Source organism: Perognathus longimembris, chromosome 1 (genome assembly GCF_023159225.1).
Source record: "Perognathus longimembris pacificus isolate PPM17 chromosome 1, ASM2315922v1, whole genome shotgun sequence".
Taxonomy (NCBI): domain Eukaryota; kingdom Metazoa; phylum Chordata; class Mammalia; order Rodentia; family Heteromyidae; genus Perognathus; species Perognathus longimembris.
In genome coordinates, this window is record NC_063161.1 from 49,923,757 (window position 1) to 49,944,206 (window position 20,450).

Genomic DNA, 20,450 nt, shown 5'->3' on the forward strand with positions numbered 1-20,450 from the left:
GTCACTCAAGCTGAAACTCTATTACTTGAGCCACATCTCCACCTCTGGATGATTAGAGATAAGAGTCTCACACACTTTCTGGCTGGTTGGCTTTGAACTAAGATCCTCAGAGCTCAGCCTCCTGAATAGCTAGGATTACAGGCATGAGACATTTGCTCTTGGCTAAGAATGGACTCTTCAGTCTTATTTTTAAGGCCTTGGGGACTCTAAGAGTTTAAATAACTTGTTCAAGGTCACTCAGCAAGTGCTGGAACTTGAGCCCAGGAGGCCTAGCTCCACTGCTGTCTGGGAGGAGTGCTGGCTCTCACTACATCTGAGGGTGTGTGTATGGGACTTCTCCTGATCTCTCTCAGTGCACAACCTGCCCAATTTGCCACCCTGGCACCTGCCACCACAGACTCAGGCCAAGCCAGATGGTGGAGCCACCTGCAAGTTTCACTGGTTGATGGGCGGGGCCAGGACAGAATGTGGCTTTGGGTCTGGGGAGGGGAGGGGTGCCTAAAGTCACCACCAAGGAAGAAGCAGGACTGGGCTGTAGGGAGGGATGGGGAGAGAGTGCCCAAGTCTGGGCCCCTAGGGGAATGCTGGGGGAGTTTTGGCTCTCCTAGAGTGAGGATAGACCTTATAAAGGAGAGACCCCCCCCAATCCATGTCCACCAGCACCCCCCCCTTTTTTTTTTTGCCAGTCCTGGGCCTTGAACTCAAGGCCTGAGTACTGTCCCTGCTTCTTTTTGCTCAAGGCTAGCACTCTACCACTTGAGCCACAGCGCCACTTCTGGCCATTTTCTAAGTATGTGGTGCTGGGGAATCGAACCCAGGGCTTCATGTATACGAGGCTAGCATTCTTGCCACTAGGCCATATTCCCAGCCCACCAGCACCCCTTTTAAGGAAGGAAATGTGTAGCAGAGGTTGGTGCCCGGGTTCTGCACCCCCAGTCCTATGGATTGGCAAACTGCACCCTGTGTGGGGACGCTGCATCCCTTCTGCACCCTTTCTCTTTGTGCGTCCTGGGTGTCCCCAGCCCAACGCAGTGGAGTGGATGCTGATGTTCCTCACCCAGCCTGGCCCCCCAACCTCAGGGAACCACAGGTGGTGGCTGGCAGTCAGTAGACCTCAGCGTCTTCCTAATCTGCACTCTGGCATAGCCAAGCTAGGGGAAATGGATTGATATGGGTGGGGGACATTCTTGGCACAGCCTCCCAGAGTCCCTTTGCCTCATAGCACCTCCTAGCTGGAAGAATCTTCAGTTTCCAGTTTGTTCTGGAATTCTTGAGAGCTAGGCCTCAAGTAGCCTTCCTCCAGTCTTCTAGATAAGAATGAAGAGGGGCTGGGAATATGGCCTAGTGGTAGAGTGCTCTCCTCATATACGGGGTTTGATTCCTCAGCTGTGGCTGTGAAGTAGCGCTGTGGTTCAAGTGGTAGAGTGCTAGCCTTGAGCAAAAAGAAGCCAGGGACAGGGCTCAGGCCCTGAGTCCAAGCTCCAGGACTGGCAAAAATCAAAACCAAACAAATGAAGAAGGAAGAGTTCTTTCATATCTTTAATACTTAAGAGGAAAACTTGGGGGTGGGGTGGCAGGGAGGCGATGAGGGATGCTTGTTTCAGAAAACCCATCAGAGATTTGAAAAAACAATCTTGAAAATTCTTTTCTGTTTTTTTTGAGACCCTGGGTTTGAGTCCCAGGGAAACACACACAAACACATACCCACAACCCCTACACACCATGCACACTCCTGCCCACCCACCACTTTACATACCTATTTTTCAAAAATTAAACATTTATTTTGAGATTGTTGTTACCCAGATTCCTGGGTGATATCTGACAAAACTACCATACAACATCACAGACAGGATATTGGTGTTAATTGCCACTAGCCTAGTGCTCGTGGCTCACACCTGTTACCCTATCTACTGAGGAGGATGAGATCTGAGGATTGTAGTTTGAGGCCAGCAGAAAAATGCAGGCGATTTCATCTCCAAAATAACCAGCAAGAAGCTGGGCTGGGGGAGTGGCTCAAGCATACTTTTTTCCTATAGCTACATCTACTTCTCTCTGGCTCTATTCCCTGCCAATCACCAAGCTACTCTTCATTTCTATAGTCTTGTCACTTTGATAAGTGTATAAATGGAATTAATATAGCATGTGACCTTCTGAGACTTTTTTCTTTTTCTTTCAGTCAGTATAAATTCTTGGAAGATTCATTCAAGTTTTTGCATGCATCAATAATTCATTTCTTTTTCTTATTAAAGAGGTTTTCACGGTATGGAGGTAGCTCAGTTTTCTTAAGCATTCACCTGTTGAAGGGTATCTGGATCATTTCCAGTGTTTGGCTAGGAAGAATAAAGCTGCTATTCTTGTAGAGACTTTCTGTAAACATAAGTTTCTATTTTTCTGGAATAAATGCCCAGAAAAATAAAATGCTTGCCTGTATGTTTAGTTCTTTCCTTCTTTCTTTCCTTCCTTCCTTCTTTCTGTTCTTCTTCTCTGCCTCCCCTCCCCCATCTCCCCCTCCCTCCCTCCTTCCCTTCCTCCTTTCCTTCCTTCCTTCCTCCCTCCCTTCCTCCTTTCCTTCCTTCCTTCCTTCCTTCCTTCCTTCCTTCCTTCCTTCCTTCCTTCCTCCTTCCTTCCTTCCTTCCTTCCTTCCTTCCTTCCTTCCTTCCTCCTTCCTTCCTTCCTTCTTTCTTTCACATCTGCCTGCCAGATAGGTGGCACACCCCAGTTCCATGGGGACAGAAGTTCCTGCGATTGCAACCTTCTAAGCCTTGCCTATGTTTCTCTTCATCTGGCTTTTGTCCCTGTCTCTTGGGCATCCTTCCAGGGCTAGGGGTGCAGCTCAGTGGTAGAGCATATGCCTGGCATGCACAAGGTCCCGAGTCCAGAACCTGGCATCACAAAAATGAAAACAAAATCTTCCTACTGAAGCAGTGAATAGGTACTGTGAACAAATGCTGTGCTTCTCTCTCTAGTGCATTCCTAATGCCTCAGCAAAGGAAGTGTCCTCTAGGTGCTTGAGAACACCTGACATGCCTGGTCATTGGTCATCTGCGTCAACACTCTTCTCTTTTGTTTGTATTTCTTTCTCCAATTTGGGGATTTCTGCTACCTCTGCTTCATTGTATTGAATTCAGTTTTTTTTTCTCTTATAGCTAAGGAAATAGATTCCAATAGCTAGATTCTCAAGTAGTAGAGCCAGCATGCAGAGACTGCAATCTCTGAACCCTTATAAATTGATTTCATTCTGGCTGGGTGATGGAAGCTCATGCCTGGAATTCTAGCTATGCAGGAGGGTAGAATCTGAGGACTGAAGTTTGAAGCAAGCCTAGGCATACCAATTTGAGAGCCCCTTATCTTCAACGAGGCAGCAAAATGCCAGAAATGGAGTTGTGGCTCAAATGGTAGAATGCCAGCCTTGAGCAAAAAAGCTAAAGGACAGCATTCAGGCCCTGAGTTCAAGCCCCAGATCTGGCACTCCCAAGGGAGGATGGGGGAAGAAATAGATATTAATTCCAGTATCTTGTCCTTCCTATACTAGGATCTATGCATATGAATTAGTTTACATATGCATTTTTATCTTTGCACAATGGCACTATATGACACACATGCTATTTTGTACTTTCCCTACCACTCAGTGGTCCGTGGTCTGGACAGCCTTGGGGTAGATGAAAGGAGTCTGATTCAGTTTGGAACTGGTGACTCTATAACCTAGGGAGAGCTAATCTGTCCCTCTGGAGCAGAGGGTACATGGGCTGCCCCTCAGGGGGGCAGACTTTCCCTGCCAGGGAATGAAGAGAATTGTCCCTGTGGCCTTGGGGCCTTTCCAAAAGGGCATTGTTTAATTAAAACACCTACTACAGGAAGGAATGCAGACCCCAGGGATGGCTGGGGCCTGGCTCTCAGGCACGGTTGCCAATTGAAATCACCTGGGGAACTTTTCAAACATTTCCCTGGAGTCCTGGGGCCTCACTCCTGACCAACTGAATCACAGCCTCTGGGGCGGAGTCCCCAGGCCTCAGCTTTGTTTGTTAGGGTCCCTGGGTGATTCCAACCTGCCGCCAGCCAGCTCTTAAGTCACAACACGCAGAAGAAAGAGCTTGGGCCTGGGGAGCTTGGAGATGTTGTTTTCTGCTTTAAGCTCCCAGCTTAGCAACCCAGGGCCGATGACAGTCACCTGATGTGGTGGACCTCAGTGCGTAGCTCTTTGAGGCAGAGCCAGTAATTCACACTCCCTTGCATACTTCACAGGATTGCAGTGAGGATTGAGTTCATTAAGCCCCTTGGGAACTGACTCCACAGGGGGAAAAAAAATCAATCACTTGGAGCGTGTAGTCTCAGGTTTCATTGATAGTTTGGTTCAGCTGCAAGCACTAACTACTTGGGCTCCACCAGGGACTTTCTGTTGTAGCTCTGGACAGGCCTATGTCCTGTAAGGTTGGCTACAAACAGTCTTTCTTGGGCCTGTCTATTTCCCATTCACCCCTAGGTGAACAGTGAATAGGCTTTTCTTTTTAGGAAAGCTGGATTGGGAGGAAGAATTATAGTGAATGCCAGCCAGGGTGCCACAACTTTTCCAAAGAGGCTCATCAAACCCTCAGGTGTGGCTTGACAAAGCAAGTTCAAGGTCATGAAACCAGTTTCTGAGACCTCAGGCTCAAAAGTCCAGGAGTCCTGAATTAGGTTGAGCCACTCAACCCCATATGTCAAATAAAGAGACATGGTGTAGGGCAGAGAAAGGAGATTCCATGGTAGCTCGGGGAAAACAGCACTTCAGTACCTCTGCTGTGTCCTCAGAGGTGCAGACATTGGCTTCCTTTTAAATGGGGAGAATTAGGGGCAGGGAGTGAGAAAGTTATGCAGTGTTAAAACAGTCCCAAGTCACAGGTATGGTCTGGTTAACCATTAACTCAGTCTTTGCCTTTGGAGGAGTTTGAGAGAAATCATTACTTTATTACTGGAACAGAACAGGGACAAGGTGGCCTCCTAAGTTTTGGGCAGTTTTCTCCAAAATGGTAAGAAGAATGCATTGCTTGTGTGAGGAGCAATTTACCTTCCATACAGGATTGCTTATCTGTGAGTCTGGTCTTTTATGGAGCTCATGGTGATTGCAAAACTGATTGCAGTAGGGGATAGCTCCGATCAAAGGGCACAGACACAAGATCGGGAGATTTTTAGTCAATCCACAGATTAAAAGACGCCATCTTTCACGTTGCCTCTAACAGGCAGAATTTAAGGAATCAAGGGGCAGAATTGCTTAATCCTATGTAAAACAAAATAAGCAGTGGGAATGTAGCTTCCAGTAGTAGAATTCTTGCCTATTATGCATGAGGTCCTGAGTTCAATTCCTCAGTACTACATAAATAAAACAAAAGCAAACCAACCAACCAAACAAACAAACAAAATGAAGCTGAGTGCCAGTGGCTCATGCCCGTAATCCTAGCTACTTAGGAGACTGAGATCTGAGATTTCCGTTCAAAGCCCCTAGCAAGAAAGTCTGTGAGCCTCATCTGAAATTAAGCATAAAAATAACCAGACACAGAGTTGGGGCTCAAGTGGTAGAGCACTAGACTTCAGCAAAAAAAGCTTGGGGATAGTACCCAGGCCTTGAATTCAAGCCCCAGGAGTAGTAAAACAAAACAAAACAAAAATGTTTGCATATGCCTAGTTGAGAGAAGTATTTAATAGTCATTACCAAGGGATTTTCTTTTTCTTTTGGCAGTTCTGAGGTTTATTTATCGTCGCTTAGCTTTTTTGTTCAAGGCTGGCACTCTACCCCTTGAGCCATACCTCCACCTCCAGCTTTTTTTTTTTTTTTCTGCCAGTCCTGGAGCTTGGACTCAGGGCCTGGGCACTGTCCCTAGCTTCTTTTTGCTCAAGGTTAGCACACTACCACTTGAGCCATAGTACCACTTACAGCCTTTTCTGTGTATGTGGTGCTGAGGAATTGAACCCAGGGCTTCATGCATGCTAGGCAAGCACTCTACCACTAAGCCACATTCCCAGTCCCCACTTCCAGCTTTTTTAATGGTTAATTGGAGATAAGAGTCTCATAGATTTTTCTGCCTGGGCTAGCTTTGAACCTTCCTCCTCAGATCTCAGCCTCCCGAATAGCTAGAATTATAGATGTAAGCTACTGGTGCCCAGGTAGTATTGTGGTTTAAACTCAGCCTTGCACTTGCTAGGCAGATATTCTTCTACTTAAGCCACACCTCCCATGTTAGAGATACAGAATGTTCAATTTGATTTCCTTCTTTGCTTTTGGATTTGATGCATGTTTTTTATTTTCCTTTTCTAAGCTAAGAAAGGTAGATCTTTCCAAAGCACAGTATTAGTTCTGGATTATTTACTGCTCTCAAAAGTTTACACCTTGATATAGCTTCTGTATCCAGTGACCATAGTTTCCCCAACTCTAGGCAGACCTTGAGTAGTCTGAACACTGCGTCCTCACAGAGTATGGAAGCAGAGCCTATAGGGCCACAGGTTTAGGGAAATGAGAGTGGGATGGCACCGGAAAATCTCTATGTGGGATGCTCTGGGCAGTGGGCCAAGGACAGAGCGGTAGGACAGGAAAGGGTCAGTTGTGCTCAGACCCTCATTTTCCTCCTCTGGCTCTGATTTTTAGTAAGCATCATAATCTTGTGATTATTAGGTCTCTCCATTTTCAGACAGGGTCTTGTATGTAGAACAAGCTAGCTTCTAACATGATCCTTCTGCCTCAGCTTCCTGAGTTTTGGGATTAGATGTCCACTACCATGCCTAGCTTCACTCTCTCTTTCTCTCTCATCTGGTGTGTGTGTGTGTGTGTGTGTGTGTGTGTGTGTGTGTGTGTGTGTTGATACTGGGGCTTGAACTCAGGCCTAGGCACTATCCCTGAGCTTTTTTGCTCAGGACTAGAGCTCTACCAGTTGAGCCCACAGCTCCACTCCTGGCTTTTTGGTGGCTATTTGCAGGTAAGAGTCTCATGGACTTTCATGCTCAGGCTGGCTTTGAACCTTGATCCTTCGATCTCAGCCTTCTGAGTAGCTAGGATTACAGGCACGAGCCACCTGTGCTTGGCCTATCCTCTTCCTGCTGTTCCTCCCTCCCTCCTTCCCTCCATGCTTTAAAAAATGGTATTAGGGTTCAAACTAAGATCCTTACTAGCTCCATATCCAGCCCTCCACCAAATCTCTTGGAGGTGAAGCTTCTACAATTTTATTGTGGTTTCCTCATTGCCCAAGGTATAACATCTATTGCGCCCTCCTCTTTGTCTGAGGTGTTTCTAAGAACTCAGATTCCTCCTCTGCACACTTCCTCACCAGGGTCTGAGGGGACTTATGCTTGGTCACTCATGAGATGTCAGAGTCTTTGCACACAGGTATGAAAACACCAAGTGACATCCAATGTCCTCTCAACTTTTATTGGCTTTCAGTTCCCCAGGGTACCCCGTTCATTTCTCTGCCTCAGTGTCTCAACACTTTGGTGTCATTGAACTCAGACACCACTTTGCCATCCACAATCCTGCGGGTAGTGGTCTTTTGGATGGTTTGCATGGAGTTGCTGCTGTCCAGGGCGTCACTGAGACTGAAATAGAAGATATAACCCTCGTTATAAACAGCCCCACAGAGCAGAAGAGAAACAAGAGCGGTGGCCAAAAAATAAAAACCTCCTGACCCCACCCACCCTTTATCTCTGAGATCCTCTCAGCTATTTTCTCCAGAAAAAGAGAAATTCAAGGCTAAATTTCACTTGTATCCTAAGTACAGCTAGGGCAATACTTAATCATTCTCTTTGCCTGGGAGAGACCCTCTGAACTGCCACTCCCCTGATACACAGACTACCAGCCCAGTGTTCAATGGATACCAACGCTGTGTTCTATGGCTTAGTGTGGGTAGAAGAGCCCCCACACACCTGAAGTCCTCCCCATCTTCCAGCAGGCGGCGGTAGGTGGCGATCTCCGCCTCCAGTTTGACCTTGATATTCAGCAGAGCCTCATACTCCTGGGTCTGGCGCTGTCCTTCTGCCCGGGTCTGGGCCAGTTCAGACTCCAGGTGCTTCAGGACACTATTGAGCTGATCTATCTGCATGCTATTGCGGGTCTCCACGTCCTGCAGGCTGTTTTCCAAGCTGAGCTTCTGTGGGACACAAGAAGGTAGAGCCAAGTTCAGTCCTGAATCAAGGGAAACCATGATGGGAGGGGTAGGAGTGGGACACTGTTTAGCCTGAGCCCAACTAAGAGAGATTTGGGGGGGGGGGCATATTCTTGAGGAGCTGGGTCAGGTGACCAAAGGGTACTCACCTCACTTTCTATGATGTCCCTTTCAATAGCCAAGCCCTGGTATGTGCGTCTCAGCTCTGTGAGCACCCCCTTAGCATCTTCAAGGTTTTTGGACTCCATGGTGACCATTGTGGTGCTCTCCTCAATCTGTAGGGTAGATAGTATCCATCAGGACTTGCCTTCCCTGGCTGCCTCCCTCCCATGGCCTGGTAGCCAGCCTTTCCCCTGCTGGGCATACCTGCTGGGACCAGTGCTTGTCCAGTTCCTCTTGGTTCTTCCGAGCCAGTTCCTCATATTGGGACCGCATGTCTTCCAAGATCTTCTTGAGGTCCTGAGGCTTGGGGGCATCTACCTCCACGGTCAACCCAGAGCTGGCGATCTGGGCCTGGAGACCCTTGATTTCCTAAACAACGCAGGAACAAAAATCAGGAAGGCTGAATTCCAGGTGAGAGGTCATTGCCTCTCCTGAAAAGATCAGTTGGAGAGGAGACTGGAGGAAACCTTGAGCTTGGACTCTATACAATACCAGTTCTGGGCTCCAAATGTGTTAGGAATGTTAGTCACTCACTGCCTGAGCCTGTCACTCCCAGGTGGTTTCTCTTTTCATTTTATCTTCTCTTTCCACAAACCTGTTGGCTTTTTTTGGTACTGGGGCTTGAACCCATGGCTTGGGTGCTGTCTTTTAGCTTTTTTGACTCAAGGCTAGTGCTCTGCCACTTGAGCCACAGCTCCACTTCTGGCTTTTTGGTGGTTAAATGGAGTTTACAAAAGTCGTGTAGACTTTCTTGCCTGGCCTGGCTTTGAATGTTGATCCTTAGATCTCAGCCTCCTGAGTAGCTAGTATTATAGGAGCCACTAAGGTCTGGCACAAACCTGTTCCTTTCTACCTTCTCTAGGAAGCTCCACCCACACCAGCTCCCTCTCTCATCCACATGGTCTGGACCTCATCACACTGCAGCTCTGGTGAGGCACAGGGCAGGTGTCACTCCTAGGCTGGTAATTTTAACTTCCACGCAAGCTGCTTGCAGATGGCTAGTTCTATCTACCCTCCCAATGCCTGTCTTCGTCCCCTGGGTCTCTGCGCACCTCTTCGTGGTTCTTCTTCATGAACAGCAGCTCCTCTTTCAGAGCCTCAATTTCTGTCTCCAGCTGCAGTCGGGTGATATTGGTGTCATCAATGACCTTGCGGAGCCCATTGAGGTCGGCCTCTACAGACTGGCGCATGGCCAGCTCAGTCTCATACCTACAAGAATGGAGATGAGCAGAGGGACCCTCATCTCTAATCCAGAATTTTCCACCTCCTAAGTGTGCTTAGGAGCCTGTGCCCACTGCAAATCAGCGATCAGAGTCAAGAAGCAGGTGGTCCCTTTCTTGGCACTTGGGGAATAGTACCATTAAGCCGATTGTACAAATGAATTGTTAAACGAGAATAGTTAAAATAGGTAAATGAGAAGATGGATGGATTGTAGCTCTCTGCCAGCATAGAGCCCCTATCTAACCTTGACCTCAAAGATCCCCCTTAGCACCACCCCCAGGTCCCCCCAGACTCACTTGACTCTGAAGTCGTCTGCTGCCAGGCGAGCATTGTCGATCTGCAGGAGGATGCGGGCATTGTCCACAGAACTTGCAAAGATCTGAGGGGATTATAGAGAAAGCTTGCTTGATAAGTAGAAACTGAACGACAGTGGGCTGTGTGGGGAATGTGTGTGTCTGTGAAACCTACAGGCAGAAACAGCCAGAAACTCTCTCTCTCTCTGCATCTTCTAGTTCTGCCTGTGTTCCTCCCCTCCCATTTCCTTCTTTTCTCTGGACGCCCAAGTACCAGTGTTCTCGGCTCTTCCTGCTGGGCCTGGGCTGACTGGCCTAAACTGAAATGAACAGCCCACTGACCATTTCTTCCTTGTGGGTCCCTCTTCTGACACCCCTCCCCCCTCCCCATCCAGTGCACCTGCTCACTCTGGGCTCTGGGCCCTCTACCCCCTGGATTGGTCCCTCCCACAGGTAGGCCTGTTTACTCCTAGATGACTCAGCCTTAGCTACATCCGCTTAACCCTCCACCCTCCGACTGTCCCCACTCAGCCAGACCGGGAGGGGAGGGGGGGGATACACACCTTGGAGGGTCCACTTAATGGCTCTTTTCTCACCTTCCCCCAGGCAGTCCCTGTCCCATGATTTCCTGGGGAGGAACCCTCCGTGTGTGGCTACTGCTCTTGGGTTCCTGAGTTCTAGCCAGGGGTGTGGCTGGAAACTGAAAGCCTTCCTAACGGTTTCCCCTTGGACAGTGGGTTGGGGTGCATATGGAAAGGGGCGGTGTACCTCTCCCCATTAAAGTTCCTGGAGTGTGTTTGTAGGAGGGGGCGGGGTTAAGAGACACCTGGAGGGCCAGACCTGACTGGAAGTTGGGGCCTCTCCCTCTGCGTTCCTTACCTGAGCCCTCAGCTCCTCGATGGTCTTGAAGTAGTGTCCCCAGTCTCTGACCGGGGGCCCCTTTTTCTCCAGATGCTCCCGGATTTTTCCCTCCAGGCGTTGATTATCCATCTCCAGGTTCCGCACTCGGTCCAGGTAGGAGGCCAGGCGGTCGTTCAGGTCTTGCATGGTCTCCTTCTCGGTCTGGATGCCACTTAGTCCTGTTACGCTTCCTACCCCGGCGGCAGCCAGGCCCCCGGAGGATCCCAGGCCACTCCGGAGACTGGTGGAGCGGGACACAGAGATCCGGGACCCCGAGCCCCCTGCGCCTGCATAGACGCTGGCCGCGCTGCTGGCGGGCCGCACCCAGAGGCTGGGCCCCCGGACAGAGCCTAGGGACCGGTAGTTGGTGGAGAAGGAGGTGGAGTGGGTGGTGAAGCTCATGCTGTCGGAGGAGAGTTAGGCGGTGGAGCGGACCACGACTCAGGTTAGGGCTGCACCAGGTGGTGGTGCGGTGCGGTGGCCTGACTTTTATCTCCGAGCAAGGAGGTGGGGACCTTCCCCAGAAGCCGGGCTCCGCCCCCGCTACACGCACGCGCGCGCGCGCAGCAGCCGGGCCGGGCAGGTGGACCTCGGGGAGGGACTTTGTGATGTGGGCTCCAGCCCTACCTCTCCCCCCTTCTCTGCACAGCACCTCCTCTCCTCCATAAATAAATAAAAAATAAATGAAAAGGAGCGTGACTAATCTGAGTCACAAAGGACAGCAGGTGACTGTGGGCTCTTGAGGCTGCGGTTTGCAGGGCAGGAAATGATATTCCCCCCTTTGCCAGGATCCCGAGGTGCCGGTGGGCTGGAAAGTTGGAAAGCTGGAAGTTGCTGTGGACTGCGGTGGAGTGGCATGTGGGAGTCTCTAGCTATCTTCGTTCCCTTGCCCAAGTCTCCTACCTGCAGTCGGCCTTTTGGGGGAAGCAGGCGATCTTGGAACCCCAGGAGTCAGCGCTGAGGAGAAAAAGTTGGAAGAAAAAGAAGAGAAACTCGATCCCGGGCTTCAGATCTCTTGGTTTACACTGGCAGCCCCTGGTGCTGGGCTGTCAACTTTGTTTGCTCTCACTCATGTGACCACATTCCCTTACCCAATACTTTCTGACATCTGAAAACTCCCCCAAAGGAGCTCAAGTCTAGGAGCCATCATCTGGCCCTGCCCTACCCAGTCTCACTCCTGGTGGTGTATATCTTGGTCTATGACTTGAGCAGGGGCTCTGCCTCCAATTCTGCACACTGCATTTCAGCCTTAACCTACATCCCTGAGTAAGCAAATACTTCCAGAGCCTGGGAGGCACAATTCAACAAGTATTTACTGGATGCCTACTGTGTATTGGGCTCTGGAGAACAGCAGTCAACAAGAGTTCACCATCCCTCTTGGGGACTGGAATGTGTGCTTCATAGTTCAGGGCCAGAAGAGAGAGCACAGACAGGAAATGCCAGTGGTTCATACCTGTAATCCTAGCTATTCAGCAGGCTGAGATCTGAGGATCACAATTGGAAGCCAGCAGAGGCAGGAAAATCCACGAGACTCTTATCTTCAACTAACCACCAAAAAGCCAGAAATGGAGCTGTGACTCAAGAGGTAGAGTGCTAGCCTTGAGCAAAAAAAGCTTAGAGGCAGTGTTTAAGGCCTGAGTTCAAACCCTAGTAGCAAAGTAGTGTGACTGGGGTGTGGGGGTGGGCATTCTAGCAGAGACTTGGCTAAAGTTGCCCATCTCCTGCCTCTTTCTCCACTGGGCCTTTCTCCTTCCTCTCCTGCCTTTCTTCACACTACTCTCAGGACCTCAAGACTACTCCATGGGCAGATTTCTCCAGGGTGAGAGTGGACATAGGGAAGCTAGATGACTACCCCTTTGTGGAATGATCCAGGATCACCTCAGAAGTTCAAGTTGGTTAGTTTCGCAGCTCACTTTTCAGGCAGGGCCTGGTAGTGGGCCTAGACCTTGCTCTTTGCTCTGGAGTGGACCCTATTGATCTTCTGGCTGCGCTGAGGCTGCTGGGGGCAGATGGGGGGGGGGTAGTCCTGGGAGGAGACTGGCAAGTGGACCAGCCAAGCGGAGGCACAGAGCAGATGAAGTTGTGACTCTGGATTGTTCTAGGCTGGATGCCTTTGTTTGGAGAAAGACCCACAGTCCTGGCTGGGGGAGGCTCCATACTGCTGAAGGTTGGGAGGCAAATGGATGCAAAGTACCACACAAATGAATGCCCACTGGTTTTGCATGGAGGCTTTGAGGGGAGGTTAGAGGCTCCAGCCATGTGGAGGGGTTATGTCTTCATGTTGGCTTTCTAGGTTCTGGAATTATGCTATTGTGCACAATTGTACAATGAAGTATGAATTCACTGGGGACTGCTTTTTGCATTTTTTAAAGCTTTTGGTGAGCCAGCTTGGGTACTTTGCTGGTTGTGTGATTTTTGGAGAAGTCACTTAACTCTCTGAACTTCAGGGTCTTCACTCACACTGGGAGAATAAAACCAACCTGTTCAGTCAGTCTCCATGGGTGGCAGTGGATGGAAATGCTAATCACATACTCATTTCTGGACAGACACACCTTTCTTCACAGACCAAATCTGCCACATCCAGGAGGATATAGGCAGGGGTCAATTTAATTCTGTGTGTGTGTGTGTGTGTGTGTGTGTGTGCATGTGCGTGTGCCTGCCTGAGAGCATGTGTATGCTGGTACTGGGACTTTTAACTCAAGGCCTGGGCACTCTTCCTTCGTTTTTCCTACTTTCAGATTTTTGGATGTGTTCTACCACTTGTGCCACACCCTTCACTTCTGGCTTTTTGCTAGTTAACTGGAGATAAAAGAATCTCACAGATTTTTCTACTGAGCTGAGCTTCCAACTTTGATCCTTAGATCTCAGCCTCCTGAGTAGCTAGGATTATAGGCATGAGCCAGGGGGCACCTGGCCCAATTTATTTCAAAGGATGGCTCAGGGATTGGAGGCCTCTAAATCCAGTGTAAAATTTCCCCAGGGATTTAGAAATCTGCCTCCTCTGGCCTTCAGATGGCAAGATTCTTCTCTAAGCTCCTTCTCAGGTCCTCCTCTGACCCACGCCTTCCCTCTACACACAGGTCCTTCTGGGGCAGTGGTGGCTCCGTGAGGTCTGGGGGAGGAGAGGAGGGCTGCAGGCTGCAGCGCAACCTTATCTCCAGTAGCTAACGTAGATGATCACATTCCTGACCTCTTGCAGCATTGGGGCAAATACCGACCTCCTGAGTCCAGTGCCAGCCTGCCCTTTTCCAGCATTTCCAGATTCCTCTGTGGTCAGGCTGTTCACCGGTCAGACCATGAATGAAGAATCGAGGAGAAAGGTGTAAGGGAGGAGCTTCATCCCCAGCCTCCCAGCACTGGGGCTCTGGATGGGGGTGGAGTGAAGATGTAGAAAGAAATGGGTAGAGGTGGAGTCCTGAGATGGCAGGAGTAGCTGGGGCTCTGTTGGGAAGCTTCCAGAATCAAGACATATATAGAACCACAAAATGGGGGGGAGGGCCTGAAGTGGGGGCAATGGTCCCCCCTCTCCCACTGGCCCTTCCTTCATGCTGAGGGGGAGGGGAACCTGCCTGGCAGGTTCAGCTCAGGAGTAAGCTCACAGGTGGCTGCTGGGTGGACTGTTCCTGCAGTCTCAATATTTTCCCACTTGAGGCAGGAGCTGGCCAGGTGTGGGCAAGCTAGGTGGTGGGAGATTAGAAGATCTGGGAGAGGTCCTTTAACCTCTGCTTTATCATTGAGGTAGCAAGTTTCTCACCTAGCCCTGGGGAAGGAGGTGTTTGGAATAGCAACGGAGGTGCTAGAGTAAGGGTTTCTAGATGAAACAAAGGGCTGACTCCCTATTCTTTTGAAACAGGACCTCTTTATGAGCCTAGGCTACTTTGGAACTCAAGATCCTCCTGCTTCAGCCTCCCCCAGTGCTGAGATTATAGAGGCATGTGCCACCACACCCTCCTCCTCATCCTCCTATTTCTCTCTCTTTCTGTTGATTGTCCTGGGGTTTGAACTCAGTCTTGTACTTGCTCAACTGGCACTCTACAACTTAAACAATGCCTTCAGTTGTGCTTTTTGCTGGCTATTTTGGAAATGGCATCTCACAGGCTTTTCTGCCTGGGCTGGCACAGAACCTCACTCTTCTGGATCTCAGCCTCCTGAACAGCTAGAATTCTAGGTGTGAAGCATTGGTGTCCAGGTCCTATCTTCTTGATGGACTCGGGGTGTTTAGAAAGTGAGGGGTCTATGTGTTGTTGGTGGTGGGGTTGAAGGAGGGAGGGAGTGATGGCTCTGCCCAATGAGGACCTGCCTGTGGAAAGGAACCATTAAACAAGGTGTTTCTGAGTGGGGGCAGAACAGCTGAGGCTAGAGAGATGAGGAAGAACTCAAAGGAAAAGGAGTCAGGGGCAGAATGGGCATAAAGGGGGAGTTCATTGAGTAATGAGTGAAAAAGGGGTGCTAGGAGAGGTAGAAGGGAGGACCCAAAAGTGGTAAGATAGAGTGAGACTGGAGGGGTGGGTGCGGGGTTCTACGGAGATGCTGGGGGGTCACAGCTGGGTTGGTGTGCACTGGACTGAGTCTGAACTTGTGGAATGTCTCTGGGAGGCACCACCCTTCTGGATGGATGGATATGGAGGCCAGGTAGACGTGGGGTGGGGTTCTGTGGGCCAGGTTCTCTCCCTCAGGGAGGAGGGGATGGGAGGATCAGAGAAGGCAAGTACACGTTTAAGCGTCTTTGTTCCAGTTGTGTTGGTACCTAGGGATATTCCCCAGGGACACAGGAAGAGGAAAAGTGCCTGGGAGCACGTAGCAGTTCTGACTGCCCTGCATTGTTGAAGTGCCTTCAGTTCCCTGGGCCCCACCCCTGCCTTCTCTGGCGCCCTCTAGATGTGGCCTCACTGTGGTCTAGCTCCCTTTGACACTGGTGCAGCCCCCCATACCCGGTGCCATACTCCCCAGCCTGTTATCTCCATAGACTCTGTCCAGAGAAGGATGAGGCCCTGGGATTGCACCTCACTTGATTCTAGCCAAAAGGCTGAGAAGTGATGATGAACTTGGTGCTGGGTATCACAAGACTCCTTCAAGGTCTCACTGCTGGCTGCAAGGTCTTGAGTAACTATACTAGCCTTGATCTCCTGTGCTGTAAGAGTAAGGGCAGAAACGTATCTGCTTTGAGTTTCCTGGCCAATTGAAAGAGACCATTTGAGCCAGGTGTTAGTGGTTTACAACTGTAATCCAAGTTACTCAGGAGGCTGAGGTCTGAGGATTGAGGTTCAAGGTCAGCCCAGGCAGGAAAATCCATGAGACTTTTATCTCCAATTAACCAGGAGGAAGCTGGAAGTGGAGGGGTAACTCCAGTGGTAGAGTCTTGAGTGGAAAAAACTAAGGAACAGCGTCCAGGCCCTGAGTTCAAGGCCCTGCATTCAGAAAAGAAAAAGGAGGAAGAGGAAGGAGAAGGGGGAGGGAGGGAGGGAAAGAGAGAATCTGTTAGTTTCTTTTCTTACTGCTCTTCTGGAATCCTTTGGCTTGCTCTCTCCCCTGGTCTTCTGCTCTTTGCCTATCCTACTGCCTTCCTTTTAGCTTGGAAACAGGGCAGGTGGATAAGATGGAGTTGATGGAAACTCTATTGAAGTGGAAGAGTAGATTGGCTGAGAACATGTCTCAAAATCATCTAGTCAAATGGCCATAACTCTTCCTATGTCTATCTCCTGAGCTTTCTGCAGAGGAAAACTCTGCAAATCTGTAGGTTTTCCAGCATCATTGGGGAGGAGGTCCCCAAATGATCCCAGGAGCAGCTGGAGAAATAAGAGCCTCTGGGCAGCAGGTACAGCCAGCCCATGGGGCCTTTGCACAGATTGGAAGTAGGCAGCTTCCTCCCCTTCTTTTTCCTTAGCTGGGTGTTCTGAAGCACTGAGTACTGTGCATAGTACCCATCCTCCCCTGGAGCCACTCACCAAGAGGATAAGGGTGGAACCCACATGGAAATACACAAACATATGGGTGGGAAGGGTCCTCTGATCTTTATCAGAGTACAGAAGTGGCAGAAACTGTACCTGCAATTTGAATAAAAAGAGGGGGAAGGGACCAGGAGTTTGGCCTAGTGGTAGAGTGCTTGCCTAGCATGCACAAAGTCCTGGGTTTGCTGCATGGGTACCACATACACAGAAAAAAAAAAAAAAGAGGGGGGAAAGGGACAGCAGGGGGAGGAGAAAGGAAAGAAGAGGAGGCCCAGATGCAGATCAGTTCCCAGGAAGAGACCAGAAAAGCCTAAGAGGATGTTTACAGCAGGGTTGTCCAGAGGCTCAGGTGCACCAAGTGGAGATGAGCAGAACACTGAAGCCTAGGGGGCATCCAGAGCCCTGTAGTCCTACAGCCTGACCAGAAGGCATAGGGTCTAGGAGAGGGCTGTAGAGCCAGGTGTAGTAGCTCATGCCTGTACTCCTAGCTACTCAGGAGGCTGAGAGAGAGAAGGATCAAAGTTCCAGATCAAGCTGGGTAAGGAGTTTTCAAAAGACTGGATACCAGTGGCTCATGCCTGTAATCCTAGCTACTCTGGAGACTGAGATGTGAGGATCATTGTTCAAAGCCAGCATGGGCAAGAAAATCCCTGAGACTCCTATCTCCAATGAATCACAGAAAAAGCTGGAAGTGGTGCTGTGGCTCAAGTGGTAGAGTGCTAGCCTTGTGCAAAAAGAGCTCAAGAATAGTGCTGGGGCCTAGAGTTCAAGCCCTAGGATGGGCAATAAATAAATAAAGAAAGAAAAGATTCTGTCTCAACAGAGGAAGCTGGTTGTAGTGGCATGTATCTCTCATCTTAGCTACCGAGGAAAGGGCAAAATAAGAGGATTTTGGTTTAGAAGCAAAACTCTAAGTAACCAGTGTGTGTGTGTGTGTGTGTGTGTGTGTGTGTGTGTGTGTGTGTAACACCTAGTAAGTTTGAATCCCTGATTTCAAATCCTATTTTTGCCAAGGGAAAAGAAAAAAGAAAAAGAAATAAGAGGAAGAAGTTTTCTGAGAGAGAAGAAAACAGGAGAGCATTCCATTGTAGGTGGCAGGGTGGATGGATATACAAGGGTAGTAAGGCTGATCAGCCATTATACAAACAAGGACAATGCAGTGTGGTTGGTACCGGGCCAGCATCAGCCTGTTGTAAGGTGAATCCAATCAGTGAGATACAGAGAAGCCACATTTTGAGAGGTTGAGTTGGGAGTCTTTATTAGAAAGTTGACATCTGCCCATGGACTATTGTCACAAAGACCTGCAGCTCTGCAGATACACTTAACGCTGTTAGAAAACTGAGTCATGAGAGCAGGCGAGGAAAGAAAGAGCAGAAAAACAATACCAGCAACCCAGATGAACCCTCACAGAGAGCTGAAATGGAATGCTATGTTGACCGGAGCAGAACCAGGAGACAGGACACAGAGCACGAGGCCTGGTGTAATGAAAGGTGTCTGTGCTGGTCTGACCCTAAAATCCCATCAGATCTGGGGCAGGGGTGGGGTGGGGAGGAGGTGCATCTTGGAAAACTCCTAAGTTCAAGGCATAGGACTGACAGGTCCAGTAACTATCATCCAAGTCCTGCTCCTGACTCTAGGGATTTAAGCCCACCCATCAGCTAGGAAGTGGGGCCTTCCTAGGGCTAAACAACATGATACATTTACATATCCTATAACACTATGTGTCTGCAATTCAAAGGATGGCTTGTCTCACCTCTATGCTTTTGAAGCTGGGTGAAGAGCCCCCATTACCTGGTTAGGCGCCAGGATGGCTGTGAGAACAAGGTGACTTACTTAGACCTAGTCTTTCCCTTACTTCAAGTTCAGGGAACAATGATGGAAGCTGGCATCAGTGACCACTAATCTAGCCTCAGTCTTGGGGAAATGACACTTGAGCTGAAACCTGAAAGGTGATACTACAAATAGGTGGCAGAGCTGGGGTTTGAAATAGGTAACCTCCACATACTCCTGCCTGTATGTCTGTATGGGAAGGCTGAACAGATGCAGGAGCCCGGGGGCCATGGACCAGCTATGTGGTCTATCTATGGTACATGAAGGGATGAGTGATTTTTGAGATCTCAGTGGAGGTTATATGATGTGGCTTTATGATGAGATGAAACACCAAGTGAAGTACTCTGTCAGCTGGAGGTGTGGCTCAAGTGGTAGGGTGCTGGCCTGGAAACTGCAAGCCAAAAAGAAAAGGAGGAGGAGGAGGAGAGGAAGTAGGAGGAGGAGCGGAAGAAGGAGGGAGGAGGAGGAGAGGAAAAAGGGGAGGAGAGGAAGAAGGAGGAGAAGGAGGAGGGAAGAAGGTGGAGAAAGAAGAGGAGGTGGACGAAGAGGCAGAAGAAAGCATTCAGACACTGGTGGCTCATACCTATAATACTATCTCCTCAGGAGGCTGAGATCTGAGGACTGAGGTTCACAGCCAATCTAGGCTGGAAAGTTCCTTAGTCTCTTACCTCTAATTAACTACTGAAAAGCCAGCAGTAGAGCTGTAGCTTAAGTGGTAGAGTGCTAGCCTTGAGCAAAAAAGCTCAGAAACAGTGCCCAGGCCCTCAGTTCAAGCCTCAGTACCTACACGAAGAAAAATAGGAAGTGGAGGAAGATTAGTCTCTATCTTAGGGTGGAAAGGAAAAATTGTGAGTTTCCTTGAGATGAGAGACAAGAGTGTAGGTTTACCAAATTGCTGAAATGGCTGGGGATGTGGTGGTGGGACAGATAAAGGAAACTAGGAAATCTCAGTAGAAAGGATAGGGTACAGTTACTAAGAGTTGGCCATAGCTGCATAGAAAGCCAAGTAGTCAAGTATAGTGGCTCATGCCTTTAATTCCAGCAATGTGGTAGGTGAAGGTAAGAGGACTGAGATCTGAGACTGGCCTTGGCAAAATTACAAGACTATATGAAAAACAACCTAAAAGCAACAGGGATGAAGACATCACTCAAGCAGTAGAGTACTTGACATACGGCATACAGCCCTGAATGTAATCCCAGCTACTGAAAGGAAGGAAGGAAGGCAGGTAGGCAGGCAGGCAGGCAGGCAGGCAGGCAGGAAGGAAGGAAGGGAAGGGATGAAAAGGGAAGGAAGGAAGAAAAGAAGGAAAACAGCCAAGGAAGCCAAGTATGGAAGTGTGCACCTATAATCCCAGCTACTACGGAAGCTGAGATCTGAGTATTGAGGTTCAAAACCAGCCAAGGCAGAAAATTCTGAGAGACTCTTATCTCCATTTAACCACAAAAAAGAAGGAAGTAAAGATGTGGCTCAAGTGTGAGGCCAAGTGTTTAAGTCTTAGTACCTGCATATGTTCCTAAAAGGAATTCTGCATTTAAGAATTTAAATATAGAATTTCCTTCACAAAGGGGCACAATATGAAATAGGCTAAAATTAAGTATAAACAAAAATCACTAAGGATTCTTAAAATCATCAAAAACTCTGCCAAAAACAACAACCAAGACACACAGAGAGAGAGAGAGAGAGAGAGAGAAAGAGAGAGAGAGAAAGAGAGAGAGAGAGAGAGAGAGAGAGAGAGAGAGAGAGAGAGAGAGAGAGAGAGAGAGAGAGAGAGAGAGAGACACCCCCCACAGGGCTTAGATTTCTTCTTTGGTAATTTCTCCAGAAGTTACAAAATTACACAAACTCAGAGAACAAACAAAAATAGGGAACACTTTAGAATTAAAATGAAACAGAACTCCACTCCCCCCCAAAATCCAAACCGGTATAATCTTGCTTCTAAATGTTAACAAAGGCACCTTAAAACAGGAGAATT

The 20,450-nt window shown here is 49.1% G+C and overlaps 2 protein-coding genes across 2 annotated transcripts in view; one reads left to right on the plus strand and one right to left on the minus strand.

The window, feature by feature from the left end:
• Nucleotides 1-4,918: 4,918 nt before the first annotated feature.
• Nucleotides 4,919-20,450, plus strand: part of Krt8 (keratin 8) — a 39,797-nt gene continuing 24,265 nt past the window's right edge. The window contains exon 1 of the mRNA XM_048363810.1: nucleotides 4,919-5,006. The gene's annotated coding sequence lies outside the window, so the exon portion shown is untranslated. The remainder of the gene's footprint in view (nucleotides 5,007-20,450) is intronic.
• Nucleotides 7,375-11,704, minus strand: Krt18 (keratin 18). Its single transcript, XM_048363811.1, has 8 exons — nucleotides 11,603-11,704; nucleotides 10,679-11,102; nucleotides 9,803-9,885; nucleotides 9,338-9,494; nucleotides 8,490-8,654; nucleotides 8,273-8,398; nucleotides 7,885-8,108; nucleotides 7,375-7,557 (listed from the first exon to the last, which is right to left on the minus strand). The coding sequence occupies exons 2-8, from the start codon at nucleotides 11,099-11,101 to the stop codon at nucleotides 7,437-7,439; spliced, it is 1,299 nt and encodes a 432-aa protein (XP_048219768.1). The 5' UTR covers nucleotide 11,102; nucleotides 11,603-11,704; the 3' UTR covers nucleotides 7,375-7,436.